The following is a 24014-nucleotide window of genomic DNA, read 5'->3' as shown; positions in this document are numbered from 1 at the left end:
CACAAGAGCAGAGTTTTAAGATGACTTATTTCCCCCCTAATATGGAAACAATCAATTTGAAGAGTAAGAGTGCTCCTAGCAGATTGAGGGAAGTGATTCTTTCCCTCTAATCAGCACTGGAGGCCACATCTGAAGTACTGTTTCCAGTTTGGGCCCCCTACTACAGAAGAAGTAGGCAAATTGGAGGAAGTCCAGTGGAGGGCAACAAAAATGGATAGAGGGCTGTGGCACATGACTTATGAGCAGGGATCCGGGTTTTCTGTATCCTGTGAAAAAATGGAGATTTTCTCCTTGAAAGAAGAAAAGTCACAGATTTTTCCCTTTGAAAGCAAAAGATCCAAAAAATTGTGGGTTTCTCCTTGCAAGCTGGCAGAGTTCCAGCTTGCAAAGGGCTGCTTGGGAACGCGGGGAGCAGGAGAAAGATGATCAGAGGCAGGGGGCACACATATATGTGAATGACAATACAAACTGCCACTGTGGTGGAGAGCAGCTCCCTGCAGGTAAATCTGTGGGGGAGGAGGAGAAGGGGGGGGATAGGCGACACATAGAGGAAGTATGGAGGGGCACATGCCCCCCCCAGATTTATGTGCCCACAGTAGGGCACAGGGCTGTAGCCTGGATGAACTGACACAAGACAGGAGCCACCTCCACAGCCCAGTGGGCAGGAACTGGCACAGATGGATGGAGCCAAATGGGGAGGGTTCAGTGCTGCCACTGTGAGGAGTGCTGCACTGCCATGGCCACTTAGGTGTTTCATTTTAAATCACAGAAAAATGTGGATTTGGGGGGTTTTAATCAGAGAATTTTGGGTATTTTCATCCAAGAATTTTGGATTTTTTTTAGCAGAGAAAACCAGGATCCCTGCTTATAAGGACAGACTAAGGGAACTGGGCTTATTTAATCTAAAGACGACAAGATTGAGGGGAGATTTAATAGCAGACTTCAACTGCCTGAAGGGTGGTTACAAAGAGGATGGAGCTAGACTGTTCTCAGTGGTGGCAGATGACAGAACAAGGAGCAACAGTCTCAAGCTCCAGCAAGTGAAGTTTAGGTTAGGTACTAGGAAAACCTCTCATCAGGAGGGTAGTAAAGCACTGGAACAGGCTACCCAGAAAGGTTACAGAATCTCCATCCTTAGAGGTTTTTAAGACCTGGCTAGACAAAGCCTTAGCTGGTTGATATACTTGGAAATCATCCTGCTTTACACAGAGGATTGGACTAGATGACTTCCTGAAGTCACTTCCAACTCTAATTTTCTATGATTCTAAATCTCCTCATCCATCCTCCTACTGACAGTATAGATATCTTATTTTATCTTATCCCATTAAGCCACGGTAGATCCTAGGTTGGCAACCTTTTAAGGCCCTGGGTGGTACTGACCCAATTGAGGCCATTGCAGGAACTAGAATGTAGCCACTGCTGCTACTTTTCACTACACCAGCATGGGGAAAGCACCCAGTATCTGCTGCTGATACCTCCTGCTGCCAAATGCCACCAAACCCCATGTTCTCAGGCCCCAAAAAAACACTGTGGCCCAGATCCAGCCTGTGAACCATAGGTTGCCAACCCCTGCCATATATGGTTCAGTCCTGCTATGAGTCACCTTAATCTAAGCCATCTATTAAATGCTTTAGGGTTATCATGTGAGAGGAGCCAGAGTACATGTTCTTCTGGACCCTTTGGACAAGTCATTGGACAAGTGAATGCCAGGGACTCTTCTTAATTCATGCCATACCTTGAAAATTCAGTTTGAAACCCTCTGTTGGTGAAGGAAGAATGCCCAAATTAACCAGGTTATTCTGCTTGAAGAATAGTTCCTCTGAGAGATACTCTCTGGGAGAGTAAGATTCCAACAATTCCTTAGGCTTCAGGCAAAACAGTCCTCACAACAAGCAATCAACAATATTGAGATAAACTCTTTTCTTTTAAATAGCACAGGGAATCTACTGCCAAAAATCAAAGCATTAATATTAGTTTTATTTTTTCCTTTTACTTTCTCTCACAATCAAGCACGTAAAATGTCAAACTCCTGAGAAGTAAACAACATTAGCAGAGAAGCTTTCAGAATGCAAATGAGTGTACTTAATGAACTCAGTTTTTTTTAATTTGAGTGTCATGCATAGAGAAGGTACACCAGACCCAAACCATTGCCCAACTGTTCTTACATACTTTTTACAGGGACTATGAGAGAAAATAACCTTGTGGAACCTTGCAGAAATGCATCTTTCATTCTTCTTCAGCAGGGATTGTTCTTAACTGGTAGGTAAATTGGAAACCAAGTAAGTACATGTATTGACTATGAAAAATATTACTATACACAGAGCAGGATGGTTTCAGTGCTTGTTTATATTTGTGTACATTTAAATCTGCAATTTTTTTGAAATTCAGCAAGATGAAGTACCAGATCAAAGTGCTTCATTTTAGGAAGACATTTGTCATTATGTGACTTGAGTCCAGATACATAGCAGTAGCAGTCCATTCATATTAACAATCCATTCAATCAGTTGCGTTTCTTCTCACAGCTTACTGATGAAAGAGGGGTTTCTTTCTACTTATATTTGTTCTATTAGAAGTAGCACCTTGGATAAATGGTGAGCCTGGATCCAACTTACCATATTTTTTCACAGAGAATGGGGCAGAAAAAATATGTTAGCTGATCTAAACTGCCATAGTTCCACTGGAACTTATGCTTCCAGTCTCTGAGTAGCGCTGTGCTTTCAAAGGAGCTAAAATAATGCAGGACAGCCCAGGATCTGCTCTAATATTTAGTGAAAACAGATTAAATGTACAAACACAATTCAGTAAATGATCAACAGAAGGGGTGAAACTGTTTGCCTATGAGAATTCACTGCTGTGAATGAAACATCAGAATATTCTGATTCCATACATAACAAAGCTAAAAAATATATTTTCTAACTTATTATACTAGACAGAAAAAAATAACAGCTCTGTTAAAACATAATAACTTTCCTCTGTGGTTTACTTTATAAAAGTGTGGCCAGTAAATGAAGGCAATTGGTAATGAAGGCTACCAGTCAAATGAAAACTTATGGGAGTGTAATAAAATTAGTGGAATCAGTATCTTTATTAAAATAAATACATGGGATACATAGAGCTCTCAGCAGAAGAGAGAAAATGCAAAGGTTTTGCAGAAAGCACTTACCAATTCATGACCTGGTTTCATAGGGATTTATGGGTGCAGAACACTTTTGAAATGAGACTCTTGGTGGCTATGGCACTTGAGTAGAGAACACAGACGGTGGGTTCTAAATTGTCTGAACTACTATTTGACTACGCCAATCACTTGTTTAAAATGTAGTAAGATAAAGATCTCCAGCAACTCACACTTCTGTGACAACACCAAAATACTTCTGTAAAGATTTCCTTTAAAGGTTTCCTATCTGTAAAGGTTTTTATATTTGAAACTGAACATATATATTTAGACACCCAAATGCTCCATAATGCAAAGTCCTTGGGAGAAATCTTGGCCTCACTAGAATCAGAGGGACACAAAATAAAACAAGAGGTGTACATTAAAAAAAAACTACTCCAGGGGAGAGGGTCAAATTTCATGAAGAACGCCAACCAGTTCAACAATAACAAGTATGCTAAAATACTTAGGTTATTAGTAAGGAAAGTTTCCCTTAAGAGAATATTAGTAAAAAGTATATTGACAAAGCTGAACTTTCTAAATTTCATAATCACCATCAGGATATGTTCCATTACATTTCTAATCTATTCAATGTTTGCAAATCAGTATCATTTTCAGCAGTGCCCTGAATAAATCTCAGTGCTACTGATAGAAACAATATTCCCAGTAAAAACAAGCCATTCCTCTCTTCCTCACGTGTCTTTTTTAGATGAAATTGAGGATTAACTTAAGCATCTCATATTCAGTTTTATGGCAGCATTTGTCATTATTCCACATTATATCTCAGAGAATAGCATAGAGCATGGAGACACAGAAATTAAGACACTAATTGATTCACAGATTACCTCCAAATGTGAAGCAATAAACTGCTAGTAAATCACTAACTCCATAACACAAGGGTGTCAAACTCACTTGTATTCCCAGGTCTGTTCTGAGCAGTGGGGCTCCTCACCAGCCTGATTCAGACTACAAGGAGCCTTGTGGGTCGTATCCAGGCCTAGAGGTGATGGCTGGGTGAACAGTGGCACGGAGGTTAACACACTTGTCACTCTTTGCCCTCTGCCACTCAACACACAGAGTCAATATGGCTCCAAAGCTGGGAGCCCTATCCCACTCTCAAAGTCCCAGTCTCTCTAGGAGCTCCAGAGGTTTGATGATTTGGTCCTGCGGAGGGCCTAGGAATTCTACAGAGAATAACTTATTCTCTGATATATCAAGGTATCTTTGACATCTCTGCCTAACATACAGTATGGTAAAAATGTTGTAGTTCCTTTGTAAAGAAACCCATCATATCATGATTTGGTTTGTTTCCAGTCTTATGTCTGATTTTTGTACAGAGATTGCCAACAATGACTCAAAATGTTACCAAGTGCACAGGAGAGTGCACATTGGCTGTCTGCCCTGTTCTCACCTTCTCATCCCCTCCCCAGCCCTCCATGGAGCAGGGTAAAAGGAGATGGAGCTGCAGAACTGAGCAACCTGCTGTCATGCCCCTTGGCTGGAAAAAATGCTGCAGCATGCTGTCACAGCCATTTTAAAGCACTCAAGCAGAGGCTTGCACATCTGTCCATGGCCTGAAGCCCTTTGAATTTGGACCACTCCAAACTGAAGGGAAACTTGGAGTGTTTCACACAAACATCTTTCCATTGCCTTTGATGCCTCTAGTATTCAAAAAAAGTTCATGTCTTCTGTGGCTAAAACAGTGCCTGGGCATAATTTTACAAAAAGTAGGAAGATGTCAATCAAAAACATACATGCTTCTCTCTTAAGACCCACAACCAGTATAAATTGCAACTGACCTGAAATTAATTTAACTAAATGAGCCAGATTAGTGGGAGACACTACGAGGAGCAGTCCAATTCCGTTGCTTGGTTCAGATCATTTAGGCTTGTGTTTTACTGAGTACTGGACACAGAAACAGTCTATAAATATCTAACATAGTCTGTTGCTCTTCCTACCAGTCTGAAGGGACTGGACTCTGTTCTGTTTTATCTTTTGTTGATACGTTATTTGAAATGTGCTGTGGTTTGTGCTCTTGATTTCTTCTGAGAGTGCACTGAAGAGCCCTGGGCCAGAAACCAAGAAAGCCTGGTGTCCTGCACAAACAAGCTTTGTTCTTAAAGCTTGCAGTTCTACTGTTCTAGGGGGATATATGCTGTGCAGGACATGACTGCATGGGTGTTGGGCAGCTCCCCAAGCAATGTGGGCCAGTCCCATGAAAGGCTTTAAAGATAAAGATCTAGAGACCATCAGCTGGACTTGGACAACCGACACAGGCCGCCTGTGTGGTTGAACACATGGTCAACTGTGTATGGACCTAAGTATAGCCCTTTAAATAGGCACAGGGAATTACATGAATCAAATCTGGAGGTCATGATGCTAAATCTAAATCTCATGGGAGAATGTACAGTCCCCTCTGCCAGCTGCAGAAAGAAAACTGCTGACCTTGGGTCTGTCTATATGGGTATCCAGAAGCAGCGAGGAATCCAGGCATCTGCTGAAGCTATGGACTTCCTTAACACTGCAAAGGAAGATGCTTCCCACTCTCCACCAACACTATTTTAAGCAAGTGCACTTCACCCGGTTGCCCTGCTCAACCAAGCTTTAACTAGGTGGAAGATGGTGCTGTTCCCTTCCAATGGAACCTGAACTTCATTTCTACGCTGCTATAATTTCAGTCTGTGATTGTTCACTAGTGACTGCATACTGACTTCATTTAGATGTCACAGTATGAAGGGACAGAGCTGTGGGATTCCACAGGTAGGGGCTTCAGAGGTAGAGAAGCATATCCACATCACAAGTCTGTGGGTGCAGCCTGAGGGCAATGAGTGAAGGCTTCTCAGCACAGGGTTTCAAAGAGCTGGGACATGAGGACTCCGTGGTAGAGGGTATCAAATGCTGTTAAGATATCCAACGTTGCTGGGTTACCTATTCCCTTAAAGGAACCTGCTTGTCAGCTGTTTGTTTCCATGATCAAATACACTTTTGCATATATTAATGCTAGGGGTACCTCATTTGACTTGTGATATCATAGTTCTTGATATCTGTTTTTGTCTTTAGTATACTATATTTCTCAGATCAAATAAAAAAAAGAAACTGAGTTCCTCTACAGCCAGAACTTTAAAAATACATTACTGCAGCAGTTCAGCAGCATCTTCTGATTTGCCAGATAATATAAGAAAGAAGCAGAGAAGCAGCAGTCTGGGAACCTTCTATTAGCAAGCATTATTGTGGCAATAATATGGTGCTATATAGTAACTCAAAAACAAAATAATCCTCCAGATGGCTATACAAGAAAATCTCTTAATCAGTTTTTATGTTGATTTTACTAAAGCCCATGGAAGGATATACAAGAGAGAATTTAATCCATTAGCTCCACACTGATTATTATTTTAAAAAATACATATCATTCATAGGATAAATTCAGTTCAAATATTCCAGAATATACTTTATACATGCAGTACTGTACCTATACTCTTACACCAAAATATTTCTGTTCTCATAGTCTCTGTTGGCTTTAAAACCAACAATAGCTGCCTTTTTGATTACAGCTCTAGTGCAGTGTGACTGATTTGTTACTCTGGCCTGAATCACCACAAAAGAAAGCTGATTGGTTAAAAATGCTGAGTACCATAGCAACTGACTTGCAACCTAGCTAATGTACAGTAGGGATTTTTTCCTTGAATTAAAGCCACAAGTGAAAATACTGGGCCAAATCTGGACCTGGTGTAACACCACAAAAGCTAGTAGAGTTACATCAGGGATTGAGAGGGTCTACACTTCTTCCCGTAGCGCTTGATTTTGAGATGCAGAACCAAATCCTCAGATACTTATTAAATTACAGTATGCCACCTGCAAGGAAACATTTATCCACAGCATCGATTTAGCCTTTTTATGTTCACCATGCAGACTCAAAACAAATACAATCACACATTTAAAGACTCTAATAATGCAACTGATCGAACGATAAGAGAGATGATCCTGGTTTTAGATTGGTAGCCACATGAAAGTTATCAGCATATGTTAGAAGGGATTGCAAGTTTCTCAGGGAACAGTTGAAAATATTCCTGAAAATTAACAAATCTTTTTTTCCCAAACCATCTAATTACTTTTCTCTTAGAAACAGGTCGAGATGGCTGAGACACCAGAAGTGGGGACACTCACTCACATATCAATAATTAAAGCCAACAACGCCTGCCTGGTACAGGCCCATGATGAACACAGTGACAAGCACACACTCTCAGAGGACGTCGCGGGTCTCAGGAAGGTACAATGCCTCCCTGAGCTTTTGGGGAACAACGCTGTTTAATTACCCTTTGGGAGGGTGTAGAACATGCTCCGTTTCTGTTGGCCAATTCTAAAATCCAATGAAGAGTTCAAAATGGTTTAAATCTCCTCCCTAGTCCTTTTAGAGGTAGTCTGTACCCCAGAGGCATTAGAGGGTATTCCCTGAACCAAGGAGAACACAAGTACTGTAGCAGGGTTGGAAACCCTAATCCACCTTCTCTCTGAGGGCCAGTGGAAAATCTACTGAGTGAGAAAATGGTGTTTCAGAGTAAAGATGCTGAGCAGGGTATGTGCAATGCAGCCTTCTGAACTGCATTAAAATTAAAGTACTGTTGTTGCGGTGGTGAATGATGGTCCAGGGAACATGTGGGAAGCAATATTTGTTTGGCAATATCTTCTGCTCAACCCACCATATAGTTGGAAAAAATGTTAGACAAGCTTTTGGGCACTTTGGAGCCTAAAATTAAGAATTCAAATCCATGAACAGGCTCCCCCAGGTACTGATCCTTCCATAGGAGATAACAAGAGATCCCTAAAGGTAAATTTAAAAGCACTATTTTAAGCTCACAAGTTTGAAAATATTGGCTGGAATTCCCACACATACATGTGGGTGAGTGAAATATTGAATAACAGGGTCATTTTGTGAACATTTTGGAACCGGCCTCAAATGGCTGCAAAGCACTTTAAACTCCAATTAGCATCAGTAAACTCTCTTAGGCTTAGACCCATTTTGCATTAAAATAAATTAGCCCTTAAGAAATACGTTTATACCAAAAGGTCTTGTACTGAATATCAGTGAAACACACCACTCATTTTGATTCCACTTTAATCACACGGACAGTTTACTTTGGTTTGATCCACAGATGCAGCTCTGAAGTCTACATTAATTCTACATGGTTAAGCCAAATTTGATTAAGTTGAGATACAAAAAAAGAGTTAATAAAATTGTAAAATGTTCTGCAAAAGAATTTAATATTCCCTCTTTAGAACCCCCTGTTTAATCTAAAAGCACCAAACTCTTATAATCTGGATACAGAAGTACTAATGGGAAAAGTCAAAGAACTCAACTGATTTACCCAAAGCCACATTCAAGAAATGCAAAAAAAGCAAAGAAGATATCTCAGCTCCTTTAGATTTTAAATTACAAAGCCATTTAGCTATTCCCTATATTATCTGATAGGTGAAGAATTGCAAGCAAGGATTTTTTTAGTGTATATTAGGAGATGAACAGCAAAGTGACTTTTAAATAACTCTTTTACTCAACGGTTTGGGCAGACAGGATATGGCACCATCTTTAGGCAAGTGCATGTGTTTAACAGTCTCTTGAAATGAAAACTATTTTGAAACAATCCTAGGTTGGAATTAAGTCTCTTCCTATTCCTAGAAATCAGTACAGGCCTCTATGTTAAGGATTCTGTCAGTTTGCTGGAAATATGATAAAACACAAAGCTCTGTATGAGTAGGACTAGATCCCACACTCTCCAGAACAATGCTATCAAATGTGTGTCTAGATCAAAATAAAGTAACATATTATTTGTATTACTGCACTGCATAAAGGTTCCCATCACTGACTAGCACTTCACAAATCTCTCCTGAAGAACTCAAAATCTAATTTAAGACAGAACCCAGTGATGTAGCAAAAATTACCTTTATTTATTGCATGTATTAAAAGGTGACACAGTACAATCAGCAACTAAGGACAAATTTAAAAGCTTTTGGTGGTACCTGGAATCCAGCTGCCTGTAAGGACTCCTGTAACCAGCGAATCGGGGTAAAAATAAATAAATAGTAAAAGTGACAGGAACCCTTACCTCCAACCCCATCTTCAGAATCAATCTCATAGATGCTCTCTCCTTCCATGTTCTCTGCAGGGCCAGGCACAATGCAAGGTTTCCCAGGGGTAACCTGTCCAGGTTCCAGAAGGAAGCTGAATCCACACACTTGGCATCCAGCACAAGCAGTATCTTTCAAACAAACAAACAAACAAACAACAAACAAACAAAAGCTGTTGAATTCTTTCTGTTCAACATCTGAGATTTATTTTTCCTCTCTTTTCCCCCAAACACTACTGCATATGATCCTGAAAGTCTTATAGTTCCATATCTGACAGCAGAGATCCTTGTCTTGGGCTACAGAATATCTAGGGACAGCTCTGAGAAAGCAAGGTCTAGGCAGAGCATGGTAGCGCTCCACTCCATCTACAGATATGCTCTACAGACCATAAAGATCTACGTTGCGTAGAAAAGGGTAAACAACATGACCCCCTCTCCCCAGTATCTAGAGATAAAGGGAAAAAACAGGAAGGACACAGAACTCTCACCTCCTTTTCCCAAATTGTCCTTGGGTACCTATCTTTTACCACTGGCCTCTTCCAAGCTCTGTTTGCTTCTTATAGACAATGCTATTTCCACCTCCTCCTTTTCAAAACAGTACAAAAATCTTGAATGAAGAGGAAAAATATACTGAGTCAGGGCATACCCATGTCTTACTGCCTCTGGACACAGTGGAGTATCAAGAGCCATTTGTTAACAGGAGGCAGAGAACAGTCCCAACCATCACATTACTCCTAAATGTTCATGACTGATCCTTAAGAGAGGTGGAAACAGCATGACTCTGCTTCTCAGGGTCTGAGTCTTTCAGTCCCATGAGACTGAGAAGAAAGGAAATTGGAGACCAAAATACAGCTTTTATAATACATTGACATAAATGCCTCTTAGATGAATAAATAAGAACAGGGCAAAAACACAATGCAAGATGCAAGGCACAATGGCTTGGATTAAATACAGCATGACCCAGTGTTCAAAACAGAGGCCAGGTACTTTAAGTAAATCAAAGTTACTTATGGAGAAGTACACTGGCAATCATGTGCCCACTTCAATGAGTAACAACTAATTTCTCTTCATAAATTTGGGGAACTCAGGGGAAAATCCTTCTCTCTTGATTTTCTAGATCATCAGAATTTAGCCAAATTGCTCCATACCATAGTACTTTGGAGGGGGCTGAGGAGGGGAGAGTAATTTTCACAGTGACAAAGTGAGGTGGCCCATACGCTTTGTTTTTTTTTCAATTTTAATTTAATGTTAAACAACGGAGTACAGTAAAATAAAAAAAAATGTATTTATACATGTATCCAAAATAGTTCAAGGCTATGCCATTTTGTTGGTAAAAAGAAGCTCATACCTAGAAGGTACCAGATGATCTCAACATCTGCAGTGGCTTCAGACTTCCTATTCAGCTTCTGCTTCACCCCTGTTGTTCAGCCAGCTCTTCCAACGTGGGCATATGCCATGTTATATACCAGGCATAGCAGTGCAGAAGATACAGTCGACATTCCTGGAGCAAAAAGTTGCTGCACACCTGTCTTGTGATGCTGAGGCCTCCTGACCTCATTGTAACAGTCCAAAGATTATTTCATATCAGTGCTTACTTCTAACACAATGAACATATCCACTATTTGATGAAAAGTCTATAAAAAGTTCCATACGGTAACACTGATTTTCAGTGCTGATTTTCAGTTTCCATTGCAAACATTTTTAAACTGATAAGATGTATTTAAAATTAAATAAACATTATTTAATTTTTTTTAAAAAAATCTATTTAAGTATACTTACCAAACAAACAACTAAAATTCAGTGGCCATTTGACCAAGATCTGGCCTTTAGGTGATTGTAAGAATATTAATGACTACCCTGGTTCTATATGATGAATACATTAGTCCATTTACAAGGTGATACTGACATGGTATTTGTATAAAATGGTTGACAGCCAGTTGGGAAAAGCACAGTATCTAGAAACCAAATTGTATACCTTAATCCATAAAGGAGAAAAATCCCCTGTGCCAAATATGGGAACTATACAGAAAATGAAAATAGAGTGATTTTAGCATAATTTGTTCTCTGGGCCTAGGGACAGAAGTTGACATAAACCAGTCTAAGTGATCAGAAACCAGTTTAAACCTGTAACAGAACAAAAGCTCAGTGCACATACACCACTTTCAAAATCACTGAAACTGGTTTAAGATAAACCTGGATGAATGTAGTATGAGACTAAACTGATTTAAGTCAAACTAGTTTATGGAACTTCTGTCCCAGATCCCCTCCTGATTCAAGTTAACGCACAGTCACGCCAGGATGCTTTGCAGCCCTGGGCTGTGCTGTCTGCTCCAGCAGAGCAGGGCTGGCCCCACTCTCCCGTTTTCTCAGAGCTGAGGCAGTAAAACCTCTGCGTCATAGCCTCTGCCTGTGGCTGTCGGCCTGGTGGGATGAGGGGCAGGGGAATGGACCCTAGGCTCCCCTAATGTGGGTCTGCACAGCACAAGGGGAGGGAAAGCACCCTCTGTGGGACTGATCGCCCCCCACAGACCCTCAACTGCACTGGAATCACCTTAGCCCCAACCCTTGCCAGCTGCCCTTGGGTCTGAGGGGCTGTGGGGCCAAGGAACACAATTCCCCCAGCCCAGCACCAGGCCCCCAGCCGGGGTCTGCGAGGCATGAGGATGGGAAAGCTCCCCCCCGCTGGACTTTTTGCCCTGCCCCCAGCTGTCACAGAGCAGAGGCAGTAAAGCCTCCAGCTCCCTAGCCTCTGCCTGTGCCTGTCAGCCCAGTGTGGGGTCAAAACCTGCCGGACCGGACTGGGGGCTGGGAGGGGAGAATCCCCTGCCTGCATCAGGAGCAGGGCTCGGGGAACATGCCAGGGGCGGGGAACCCCCACTGAGGCTGGGGGATCCAACCAGCCCCGGGCTGGAGGGAATGTTTCTCCCTAGTCGGGGATAGCAAAGGGTCGGGGGGGGCATATGGCTGGGCAGCCAACCAAGGAGGAGCCCTGGGTGGCATCTGGATGCCTTTGGCAGTGGCCAGCAGGCTTTGGAGGCATGCTCTAGTGCCCCCAGCACCTGGTATCGGCCACTGCATGGGTTTGGTTGCCTTTCCAGTTTCAAAAGTGAACATCAGTGCATTTTATTATCAGTTCAATCTATGCAGTTTAGAGAAACCTGCAAAGATTGAAGCGAGTCATCCTGGGGCTTTTTGACTGTCTCTCCTTAGCCCTAGAGACTAGAACACGGGACCCAAGACATCCACTTTATCCCAACAATATCAAGGATATAACTATACCTGTCTGCAATACCAAGTATTGATTTCTTCTCCCCTGACTCAAAGAATGTAAGGTATGTAATGCTGCATAGGAAGACAATTTCTTTTACCCATATTACACAGTTAGTAGAACCAGTTTAACTCAATCCATGCTACTGTGATACCAGTCAAAGGAAGGTGATCTATCAGCAATATTCAACAGCTGTGTGCATAAACAGAGGTTTGTGCATCTTGGCTGCTTGCTGATGTTAAAAAGAACAAAACAAAAAAATGCACTTTAGTGGGAAAAGCAGCATATTACTTCGACCCAGCCCCTGTGTAGATTGGGCACTTCAGAGGTGCTTTTTGGCACTTTTAGCTAAAACTGATTCAATCAACTATTAGATAAAAGCACCAAAAAAGCCCCACTAAAGCGCCTGACCTATACAGATGTTGGGTGAGATGGGGCCAGCTAAAGTACGGCCTCTTCTGGTCAGGTGTAGGGCTTAGTGCAGGAGCACACTGAGTTTAAAATAAAGCAGCACTTTTTTTGTTAATGTCTGCAAGCAGCCCTTATGTATTTGTTTTATATCTGTACATGAATAAATGTGGTCCCTTTCAAAACCTCCTTAATGTAACTCATTATGGTACAATAATCAAATACATGAAGTTTATATGGATTCATGGCAACATATGATTGCTCATAGTAGTAAAGTCCTGGGAGGGTAAAGTATAAATTTTATGAGAATTAATTATTAAAATTAAATTAAATGTCTGGTATCCTCATATCTATGAACTACTGATGGTTTACTACAGAAAAAAAATTAAACCAGGGAAAATTCATCTTCCTCTATTTACAAAAGTATCACTATACCTATTATGGAAAATGAATGAGGCAAAGAAAAGAGGGAAGCAGTGAAACTTGTTTTTAATGATTTATTTTACATTTGTTCTTTCTGTAACACACTAATGGTTTTTTTTATTATTTCACCCTTACTGAATCCGCCCACTTGGCATCTGCACAATTGTTGCTATTAATAGCATTTCACTCACAGTTGAACCAGTTTTTATTTAGGAGAAAAAAACTCATTGTTCAGTTCCCTGGCTATGAGAATCTTTTAATTACAAACTGAATGCAAAATACTGCAGTATTACTGAAGCCTACAGCTGTTTGAATGCAATCATAGCAGTGGGGGTAAAAACAGAGAGATGGAATTTTTAGTGAAGAATTGTTTCACACTTGGCTGTGCTGGCTATTAGGTTTTGCTTTCTACACTAGAGATGAATTCAGAATGCTGTAAGTTACCTTTATTGCCAAGAAGAAAAACAGAAGAGCAGTGAAGTATGAGTCACAAGTGGAGTTGGTATAGATCCGAAGTAATCCACAGCTGAGTTGGATATTTTCCAAATTTTAGAGGGCTGAATAACTACAGTACAAATTACTTCCTTTAGTCACATTGTCTGATTTTTAAACATTTGATGCATTCCTTTTGAAACCTACTGTGCACCTTATACTAATTCCATACCCCAGGTGCATTTCTACATCAAGTCGAGAAGAGAGAGCAATGGTTTGTATCCTTTGGCCTGGACACCCTTGTGACCTTTGAGGGTGATTGTATGATGAAACAAATGTACATCTGATTTGGGGATGAGGCTGCAACCCCTTTGACTTTGCAGAATAGGCATAGTGAGCTCTCTAAGCTCAACAGCTTGTCAGTGCAGCTCTGAAACCCAGGAGTGAGCACCTCTGCCACTCACCCTGTTTTTCCCCTGCTGCCAAATTTGGCAGTGGGCAAAGGGCTGGGAAGCAGAGAAGTGGCAGCATTCACCCCCTGGGTTCCAGAGGTGCACCAAAGCAGTGGCTGGCAGGAGCCACACTGACAAGCCAGTTTGTTCAGAGAGCTCAGTGTGCGTGTGCAGCACAGACATAGGGAGATGCAACAGCACACCTCTATCCCCACCCTGTACTGCCCCTGGATCCTATACCAAAACCTAGGGCAGCCTTCATAGGCATCCAAAGCCGTGCAGGCCTGGAAAAATAGAGATCAAGCTGAGAACTAATAACCAGTCATACCTTTCTGATTCTCTTCCTCAGATCAAGATAAAGTAATCTTGTTGCCACTGTAACTTGTGCCAGCTACCTACCTTAGCAAAAATGTATATCATCTACATGGAATCATGAACAAAACATGCTCCATGCACTGTCCAGCATCCTCACCATCCCCAAACACAAACCCTTGAGCAAGAAGCTATAGAGAGGGAGAAGGAGAAGCAGAAGCTGTTTATGCTAGTTGGACACTTGCTACAGAGTCTTACAAAATTAAGGAATCTCTGCACTGGAGATGTACAGGTGACTGCCTCCTACTTCTGTGTTGCCTGAGCCCCTGCTTGAAAGTATTCACTGTCCCTCCTTGACCTTTTAAAAATAATACAGTTGGCCCTCAAGCTGGAAAGATTATACTGGGGAACTCAAACATGAATGCTTGCTATCCTATTAGATGAAGACAAGTGCAGTAGAGATATATTTTATAAAAAGATCTAATCTTTCCAAACAGCAACCACAGTTAGTGTCACTAAGGATTGTGCAAAAATCAAGGCCTAGTGAGAACATTGAGCATTTAGTAGCATTTTCAGTCTCCAGAGAATTTTGCAAATATTACCTAATTAATCCTAGTCTTGTTACTTTGAAGGTTTCCATTGGCTTCAAACCCCAAGTTGATATTCAGGGCATAAATGAAATATAAAGAAAACCCTCAATATAAGTATTTAACCCTGGCAAATTAATACACACACCTCTGCTGCATCCACAAGTATTACAACATGTAGCTTAAACATAGTTATACTGACTATTTGTATATAACAGACTAGAATATATAAAGAATTTAGCATCTACCAATACCAACATATACATGTGTGCATGTGCACACACATGCATATATACATATACATACACACGCACACATACATATACATACACACACATATATACGCGCGCGCGCGTGTGTGTGTGTTAGAGAAAGAGAGAGAGAGAGAGAGAGACTCAGTCCTTTGGTGCCTATGAAAGCAGAACTTCCACTGAAACATGCTGCCAACTCTTTCCCATGGTCTCCGCAGGGCCTCTACTTACATCACATGAAAAGAACCAAACCCATCTTACCTACTCCTCATTCTTTAGTCTATTTAGAAAGTATTGTATTGGGTGAAGGATACCTAGCTGGGGAGCAAAATGAGTCTTCCTCTCCCTTCTCCTTTCGTGATTCAAGCATTCTGTTTGGTTTTGCAGTGATAGAAGTACCCGGGGTCTTATTTTTTTCAATCTTTTATGTTTGATAAAGAATGGTCCCTTATGGACAGCTGACAGAACAGGTGAATGGGGTGCTAATACAATCAATCTACCAGATTCGATTAAGATAAATGCTATCGTGCAAACCTTTTCATAGTTTCATAGTAGCTAGGGTCAGGAGGGACCAGAATAGATCATCTAGCCTGACCCCCTACCACAGGCAGGAATGAATGCTGGGTTCACAAGACCCCAGACAGGTGATCATCCAATCTCCTCTTGAATTTGCCCAAGGTAGGGGCAAGGACCACTTCCCTGGGAAGTTGGTTCCAGACATTGGACATCCTAATTGTTTTTTGTGTATAAGTTATGTTTATATACTAACCAAAAACACCTTACCAAGAAATACCAAGTGCTTTGGTTCCTTCATTCCTTCTAACCTGAGAAAAATGTGTGCAAACTTCATTTGGAATAACTACTTCCGATGACTTCTGTATAAGCATTTAGCTGACTGATTCCAGGTCAGCTGTCAATAAATATACCATTTAATGGAGTCTCATTTAGATTTGGCAGGTATCCTCCTTGGAAAGATTTCACTTACACTGCCAATCTTGCTATTTATATCACCTATTCATTACTCCATTTGTTGAGGGAATTTGTTCAAAGGTGGTGAATTAATCTGAGACTCTTGATATGTATTTTCAACATACCCTTCCACCAAAGGCCTTCACATACTGAATAACGCTGAAAATCTTTGATTCAGTTGTGCAACCTGTCCCAACCATGCTTTAGTTAATCCTCGTAAGCTCATAAAACACGCCTCATGACCATGAAAGTTTGAAAATAATTTCCTCAGGACTGTTCCACCTTTGACAGAGCTACGGCACGGGGGTCACACTTATTTGACTACCAAGCAATGATTTTGAAGATATTCCCTCTAGCAGATACCAATGAAGATAACAAAGAAATCTGTCTACCTCTCTCTCTATATAGACATTCCCAATCATAATGAACTATTCTCTTAATAATGACAATAAGCTCAGCATGCTACAACACACACAACTGCTTCAAGAGCTCATAAACTAACAGGAAGCAGTAGCATAACAAGGTGTGGGTGAGTGGGGCACCAGCCCCAGGCGTCAACTTGGAGAAGGCCCAAGATTGGCAGCCACCAGCAATGACCCAGCTGCTCCTAGTGCCTCAGAAGCCTCTACTGCCCTCTGGGAAAAAAGGCTGTTTGTTACACCTCGGAGAGAAAGATATAGAGTCAAATATAAATTCAAACAGCTGGCTGGTGGCTCCCATTCACATCAATGCATCCACTCCTGCAAGGGGAACACTGATCCAAATAGGGGAGAAATCAGCTCAGATACGGTTTCAATGTTCTCAAGAGAGTTCACATTTTCATACAGTTGACCTACCCCCGAGCCATTCTGCCTGTGTAACAAACTATTCCCCAACTCAGACATCCAGCACCAGATATAAATCTTCTTTCTTCTTGGCTTTTTTACAATAGGTTTTGACAGCTGTACAAGAAAAAACATTAATACACAAAATGATTAAGTTTCCCAGTGCTTGGCGTTCAATCCCACTGTACTGTAACAACAGCATACAGTTCAAAATCTACAGTATCTTCTAATTTTAAAATCCAGGGCTACCTAGTAAGTGAAAAGATTGGCTGAATTTTTTAGTAATTACTCTGGCAGAAGTGAATCAACTCGAGTTTCCACATTTAGGTATGGTAAGATACTGTGATGTCCATTTTCTTAAACCTATACCACACCAGCAGGAAAACAGACAGACAGCACCAGCATTAAATGATTTTATGGCTACAACTTAGCTACCCTTTTCCCATTATTACATACACCTCTGCCTCTGTGGCAAAATGCTTTTTAAAGGTGTGATGAAACTTTTGGCTAGGAGTTAGAATTCAATAATTCTAATCTATAGTGACATGACCCTAGTGCCTTGGATAAACAGCTTGATCTCTTTGATCAGGTTCTCTCTATATAAATTCTCAATATATAGAAGTTCAGGATGATAATATTAACAGTCACAGTTGTGGTAGGAGGATACATTTAATATCTGTAAATCCACAGGAAGATATGAATTGTTAATTATGACTATGAATTATGTATTACCTATTAAGATTTGTGCTATTCACTAGGACTGTATGAGAAACATTTATTCAAAAGAATCCTAAATGAAAACTTAGTTACTTTGACTATATTTTTCTGCAGTATTTTATGAGACTACAACTTCATGGTGTACAGAACATCCACAGAAAGTAAAAGTCATACATCCGTAAATAAAAATATGCATATTAATACACTTCATTGATACACAGACTACCAAAGTGTATTTGAACTGTTATTATCAGTTAAAAATGTAGCTCTTGAAGAAATTATTTGACCTGGACGGTCTCTATTTCTTTAGCATAAGTATCAAGTTTGCAATCTAATCATTTCTTAGGTTTGATCATATCCTTTTGTTCCAAGGTACAGGAAGATAATATATAGCATATCATCCTAGAGGAAAATGACATCCATTTTGAAACCAACATTCCTGTTGCACACCTTTGAAGCAGAGGTTAGCAATAGACTGTATGGTAAAAACAATAAAGTATATAAAATTGTATTTGCCAGAACCCATGAATGAAATCTGCTGGCCAAATATAGGATATGTTCAGAGATAAATAAGAACATAAATAAAATAAAATAAATCTCAGATAAGTAATATCTTTAGAAGCCTGCAGAGTATAGAGAATGCGTTTTTCATAGGCTATCTTAGCTAAAGGCCTAAATTAAATATATAATATATACACTGAATATTTTCTCATTTTCTTTAACATTAATACTCTGATAATGATGGAGAGCTGTATTTATGGCCAGCTGCAGCTTTTATAACCAACCAAGTGAAATTTAGTTTGTATGCTAGAACAACTGTGGAAATCAATTCTTAATCTATGACCTTGCTTACCACAGCTTGAAGCCTTGCAATAAATAAATGCCTTGAGCCACAAATAAGAAACATTTGGCGAATCAAAGAGACAAATAACACAAATCCATATGTGTATATATAGCATTAGAAAGGTCATGTAAAATGCAATATTGGCTCTTTTCTTGCTCTAACATAATAATGCTTGAAAGGCAGAACACTGTAATTGGCTGCATTAATACTCAGGTAGTAAACAGTCATGAGAACCTATTTTCTTTTCAAATGACAATGTTTCATCCCTTAAGCATAATTCACTGTAGCCTTGATAATATTTTAGTGCAGGGAAGTGTTTTGAAATACAGAAACTCTGAAAGAAATCTGGTTTTCTTTTGTCCTAACAGATACAGAAGTCTCTCTCTAATATACATTAAAGTTTCATCATGAAATTGCTATGTGCTTCATATATGGCAAAATGGAAATAAACATTCAGACTTGAGTGTTGATGCACTTTTAGTTGCAACGCACGCACACATGCACACACAAACACACATCTATTCTTGCGTAAACTGCACTCACATTTTCTCCTTGTGTCATTTATTTCTCTACTTCCACTACTAAAAATTTTAAAAAATATGGAGTTAAAACCATATGTAACTAGTCCCTGACTACAGCAGTACTACTGATGGGAGTAAAGGCAGAAAAATAGAGGAGTTACCCTTATAGTTCTATTATTGAACTGTAACTTTGTAACTGGTTTAAGCAAATATAAAACTTTAGGCTAGGGACAGACATTCAAAAAGCCTAAGCCTGAATTGATTCAGTCTTTGCATGTTAGTGTAACCTGATTAGGCTGAACTGCTTTGAAACTGGACAGACATTCTCCCTGGACTGAGGAAATTCAGGCACATGCCTGCAGTGGCTCAGGCTAGAAGATAGGGGGCGCCAATGCAGCCCTCCCTTCCCTTCTGCAGGGAGCTGAGCTGAGGAGGTGTGGCCAGGCCCCAGCAGGACTCTCTCATTAGGGAGGTACGCCTGCACAGTCACAGGCTTTTCCCTGCTGGCTGCTCAAGAGGCAGGAGTGTTGTCAGCCCTGGGCTAGCACTCTGAGGCATGGGGGGTGTGCAGTGTATGCATCTGTTGATGATACAGAGCTTTTCAATCAGTGGCAATACAAAGAGGATGCACGGGGGTGCACATGCACCCCCTGAGAGCACTGGTGCACCCCTGACCAGCCATACTCCTTGACCCCTGGGAGTGGCCGCAGCAAGATCAGCCACAGTGATCAGCCATCTCACGATCGGCCGTGGGGGACCCCCCCTCATTGGTGGGATTGGCCCCAAGGGGACCTCCCCCCTAGTCACTGGGGTGGCAGATGATGTTTTCAATCTCCCTCCCTGCTACATCATAATGTCTGCAGCAAATTCAATGAACTTTCTGCAGCAAATTTCAGACAAACACCTTGCTGGGGTCATTTGACCCCAGTACTTTTTCCTGCCATGGCAGGGGGTCCGACTTGATGATCTGCTCAGGTCCTTTCTGACCCTACTAACTATGAAACTATGAAATTGACAGGTGAGAAAACAAGTGGGGGGGAGGGGCTGATAACAGACAATTAGGAAAACAACTGATCACCCAATTAGCAAAACAATAGCCTCTCTCCTCATTACTTCAAACTTCTTAAACAGTTTACCAGCTGACCTGCTGATTAACTCCAAAAGCCCTAAGGGGTCACTGTTCTGTCTGCCTATTCCAGTGAAATTGGACAAAGACACACACACAAACACCTCTCCGCATTAGCTAGCATACCACATGCTGGCTACAGTTCCTGCTGTGGCAGAGAGGACAAAAGGATCTCTGATTAAGCACCAAGTGGTGAGAGGTGGGGGGAGAGAGGCAAGGGGAAATCATCAGTCACTGCAGTGCCTGCAAGTCTGTGCTGAGCTCCAGCCAGGGAGCAGAGGGGAGGGGCCAGCCCTGCTGTGGAGCAGAGAGCCCCACCCAGCCCAAAGAGCATGCCGGGATGCTGGGGGACTCTGATTTAACTTGAACCAGCAAGGGGTCTGGGACAGACATTGCATAAACCAGTTTGAGTGAAATCAGTTAAGTCTGATATACTACATTCAACCAGGTTTATCTCAAACAGGTTTCAGCCATTTTCAAACTGGTTTATATGCACTGAACATCTGTTCTGTTACAGGTTTAAACCAGTTTCTGATCTGGTGCAGTGCAGGCAGCAAGGTGAAAGCTGGGTGCCTACATGCAGGGCTGACAATCATCTGATTATTGGCTCCAACAGACAGTCCTGTGTCCTGTTTGAGACCCCAGGCTATACAGAGATTAGGGCCTACAATCAGATGACTGACAACCAGTTATTTCTCAAAACCATTGAACAGCACTGGCTGGGCTGCCAGCAAAGGGGAGATGGGGATCCTGGTTGGCGGGAGAACATTTGGCTTCCATCACCCAGGACTTTAAACCCTGTATCAGGCAATTCTGGCACATTAATCATGGCGTCAGTGTGACATATAAAGGGGGCTCTAGTAGTACAGTACTAAAGTGCAATTAGAAGGAGGTAGTTGATCATGTTAGTCTGAAGTCAGGCAGAAGGCAGGGTAGAGTTGCACCTAACTAATTCAGAGATGCATTAAACTAATTCAAATTAATTCAAACTAATACTAATTCAAAGATGCATTAAAAAGACAATATATTCTTCTATCACTATGATTTATATATCAAAATGCTTTAATTTTTTGAGATAGAAAGAATTAGTCCAGAATATCAACTTTACCCATTTCTTTTCATGAATGGTGTCACTAGGTCATTAGCATTGATGATATGTAGGGGGTGCATGCGGGTGTACATGCAGCCCCTGAGGGTGGCGGTGCTCCCCCTGTGAAAAGGCTCCATCGACACTGACCGCGGCACCTGTGGGATGTCACCACTCGCCACTGCCCCCACCTCGCTGCCAACACTGCCAGCAGTGTCTGCGGGTGGTCCGCGATCACCGATGGCTGATGCTAACACTGCTGGCGCCATCTGCAGGTGGTCACCAATCACTGGTTGGCTCTCGCCACGCCCTCCCCCCTGCCACTGACAGCACAGTGGTTGCCTGCAGGAGCTCCCCGCTTGCTACCACCACACTCCTGCCGCCGACAGCACCACCACCACCTATGGGAGTTCACCGTGCCCCCCCCAGCCTCCGGGGGGTATGCGGTGTTCATGGTCATTAGCTTCCATATCTACTACTAGTGTGATGCAGCTGCACAAAAGATGAAATGTGGTTTTAGGATGCATCAAGAGAAACATTAGGTGTAAGATACAAGATGTGTTAGTGCCACCCTACTTAGCACTGGTTAGGCCTCATCAGTTTGGGGCTTCGTACATTAAAAAGGACATGGAGAAATTTAAGACTCTCCAGAAGCAGGTGAGAAAAGTGAAAAAGGGCTTGGAAGGCAAGTCATACAATGAGAGGTTAAAAGAAACAGGCATGTTCAGTTTGCAAAAATGCACTTAAGAGGGGATATGATAGCAGTTTTCAAATACCTGAACAGCTGCCATAAAGAAGAGGAAGAACACCTTTTCTCTCTTGCTGCAGAGTAGGACGTAGACCAATGGCTTGAAGTTGCATCAAAATAGGTTTAGATTGGATAAAAACAGTGATGTGGTGGAACAGACTGCTGAGGGAATTTGTGGAATCTCCATTATTGGAGATGTTCAAGAAGAGGTCTGACAGGCTTTGGTCAGGGATGATCTAGATGCAGTTATGCCTATGTTGTACTATGGGTATTTCCCATGCTTCTGAGTTTTGCTGGACGCCATATGGGGCAGGGAGGGATTTTTTTTCCCTTTCTGCTGCTATACTTTCCTCAGAAACATCAGGTGTTGGCTGCAGCCAAAGCTGCAGATTTTGACTGGGCTGTACCAATGCTCCTACTGGACCAAAGCCAGAGGTTCCTGGCTAGGAGGTCTTGCCGCTCTACTCAGCGTCCGACTGATCGTCATATTTGAGGTCAGGAAGGAATTTTATTCCATGGTTAGATTGGTATGGATTGTGGCAAATTTTGCTTTTCTTTGTAGAAGGGGGCATGGTCCCCTTCCTGCGATCTCTCAGTGTAGAAAGCTAGGGCTCTCTAGCATGTGTTTTCCCACCTATTCCTTTCTTCTTAATGGAACTCACTCAAGAGTCACAGAATCCATAGAAAATTCATCTAGTCCAACCCCCTGATCAAAGTAGCATTATTTCTATCTAAAGCATCCTAGAAAATTGTTTGTCGAACCTCTTCTTTAAAACTTCGTAAACAATCCTCTTGTATAGTTACCAGGCATAAAGCCCAAAACAGCAAAAACAACCTAACTGCCTGGCTACAGGCAAAATGTTGTGTCACGGTCCTGCCACTGCAAGCCCAGGAAGTCCTTCTTATTCAGCCAAGATCTAGTCATGGCCACCTTCCACTTTAGCAATAAGGGAGGGACAGGCAAGTCATGATGCCTAAGTTGACAGTCCTTACAGTAACTGAAAAATGGCATCTCTGACAATAAATGGCTGAGAGATGTCTTTGGGAAACCCAGAAAAATGTTCCTTTGAAAATGCCTTCCCCCCCCATCAGAGTTACACTCACAGCCAGCATCACCTCCTTCCAGGCATCAGCCCCCAATAAACTCGCCAAACAAAAAATCCAAACCTTACCCCAAGCAGTCTGAGGTCTGAAGGAACAGAATTCCACCTATATTTTCAACAGTCCTTTTTATCATAGATTGCAAATCACTTGACGAGGCTCCATATTATTACCTGCATTTTATGCATGAGAGAACCTGAAGCTCAAAGAGGTAAACTGACTCATCTAATTACTCTTCCAGGCCAGTGTCAGAGCTGAGAACAGAATTCAGGTCTTCTGTGCACTCTGCTCACTAGATCATATTTTATTTTTGTCGGGGGTGACCTAAGATGATAGACATGTGCCCTCCACACCCAGCCTAGAGTGTGGGGAAGGGGGTGGGCGTGTGGGCACAGGTGGGGGCGATGCAAGAGGGGACACAGGCAATGAAGTGGGACGGTGGGGGTGGCATGTGCAGCCTGAGATTTCTGCATCCACAGTGGGGCATGGGGCTGCAGCTGGGAAGGACCAGCCCTGGGCAGGAGCTGCCACTGCAGCCCAGTGGCCAGGACCTAGTGCAGTAGGGAGCACCACATTACCATGGCCACATTCTCCAACCGCCCTAGGCAGGTACTCCAGGGGGTTGAAGGGCTCCACCTTGTGCACCCCAGGAATTCCTGTGTAGGATTTTCCCC

The 24014-nt window shown here is 41.9% G+C and overlaps 1 protein-coding gene across 2 annotated transcripts in view; it reads right to left on the bottom strand.

Moving 5' to 3' along the window:
- The window catches only part of PPP2R2C (protein phosphatase 2 regulatory subunit Bgamma), a 342978-nt gene that overhangs the window by 225096 nt on the left and 93868 nt on the right, over positions 1-24014 (bottom strand). Inside the window, exon 1 of one of the 2 annotated variants that reach the window (XM_019526513.1) lies at positions 9250-10537. The exons of the other annotated variant lie outside the window; for it this stretch is intronic. Within the exon in view, the coding sequence (XP_019382058.1) occupies positions 9250-9298 (49 nt within the window). The 5' untranslated portion in view covers positions 9299-10537. Of the gene's footprint in view, positions 1-9249; positions 10538-24014 lie in introns of those variants that run through there. 2 annotated transcript variants of the gene reach the window in all.

Source organism: Gavialis gangeticus, unplaced genomic scaffold, assembly GCF_001723915.1.
Source record: "Gavialis gangeticus isolate Ggan-Ray unplaced genomic scaffold, GavGan_comp1, whole genome shotgun sequence".
In the NCBI taxonomy this organism is placed as follows: domain Eukaryota; kingdom Metazoa; phylum Chordata; order Crocodylia; family Gavialidae; genus Gavialis; species Gavialis gangeticus.
Note: the sequence above shows the minus strand (reverse complement) of the source record. Positions and strands in the feature narration are given on the sequence as shown.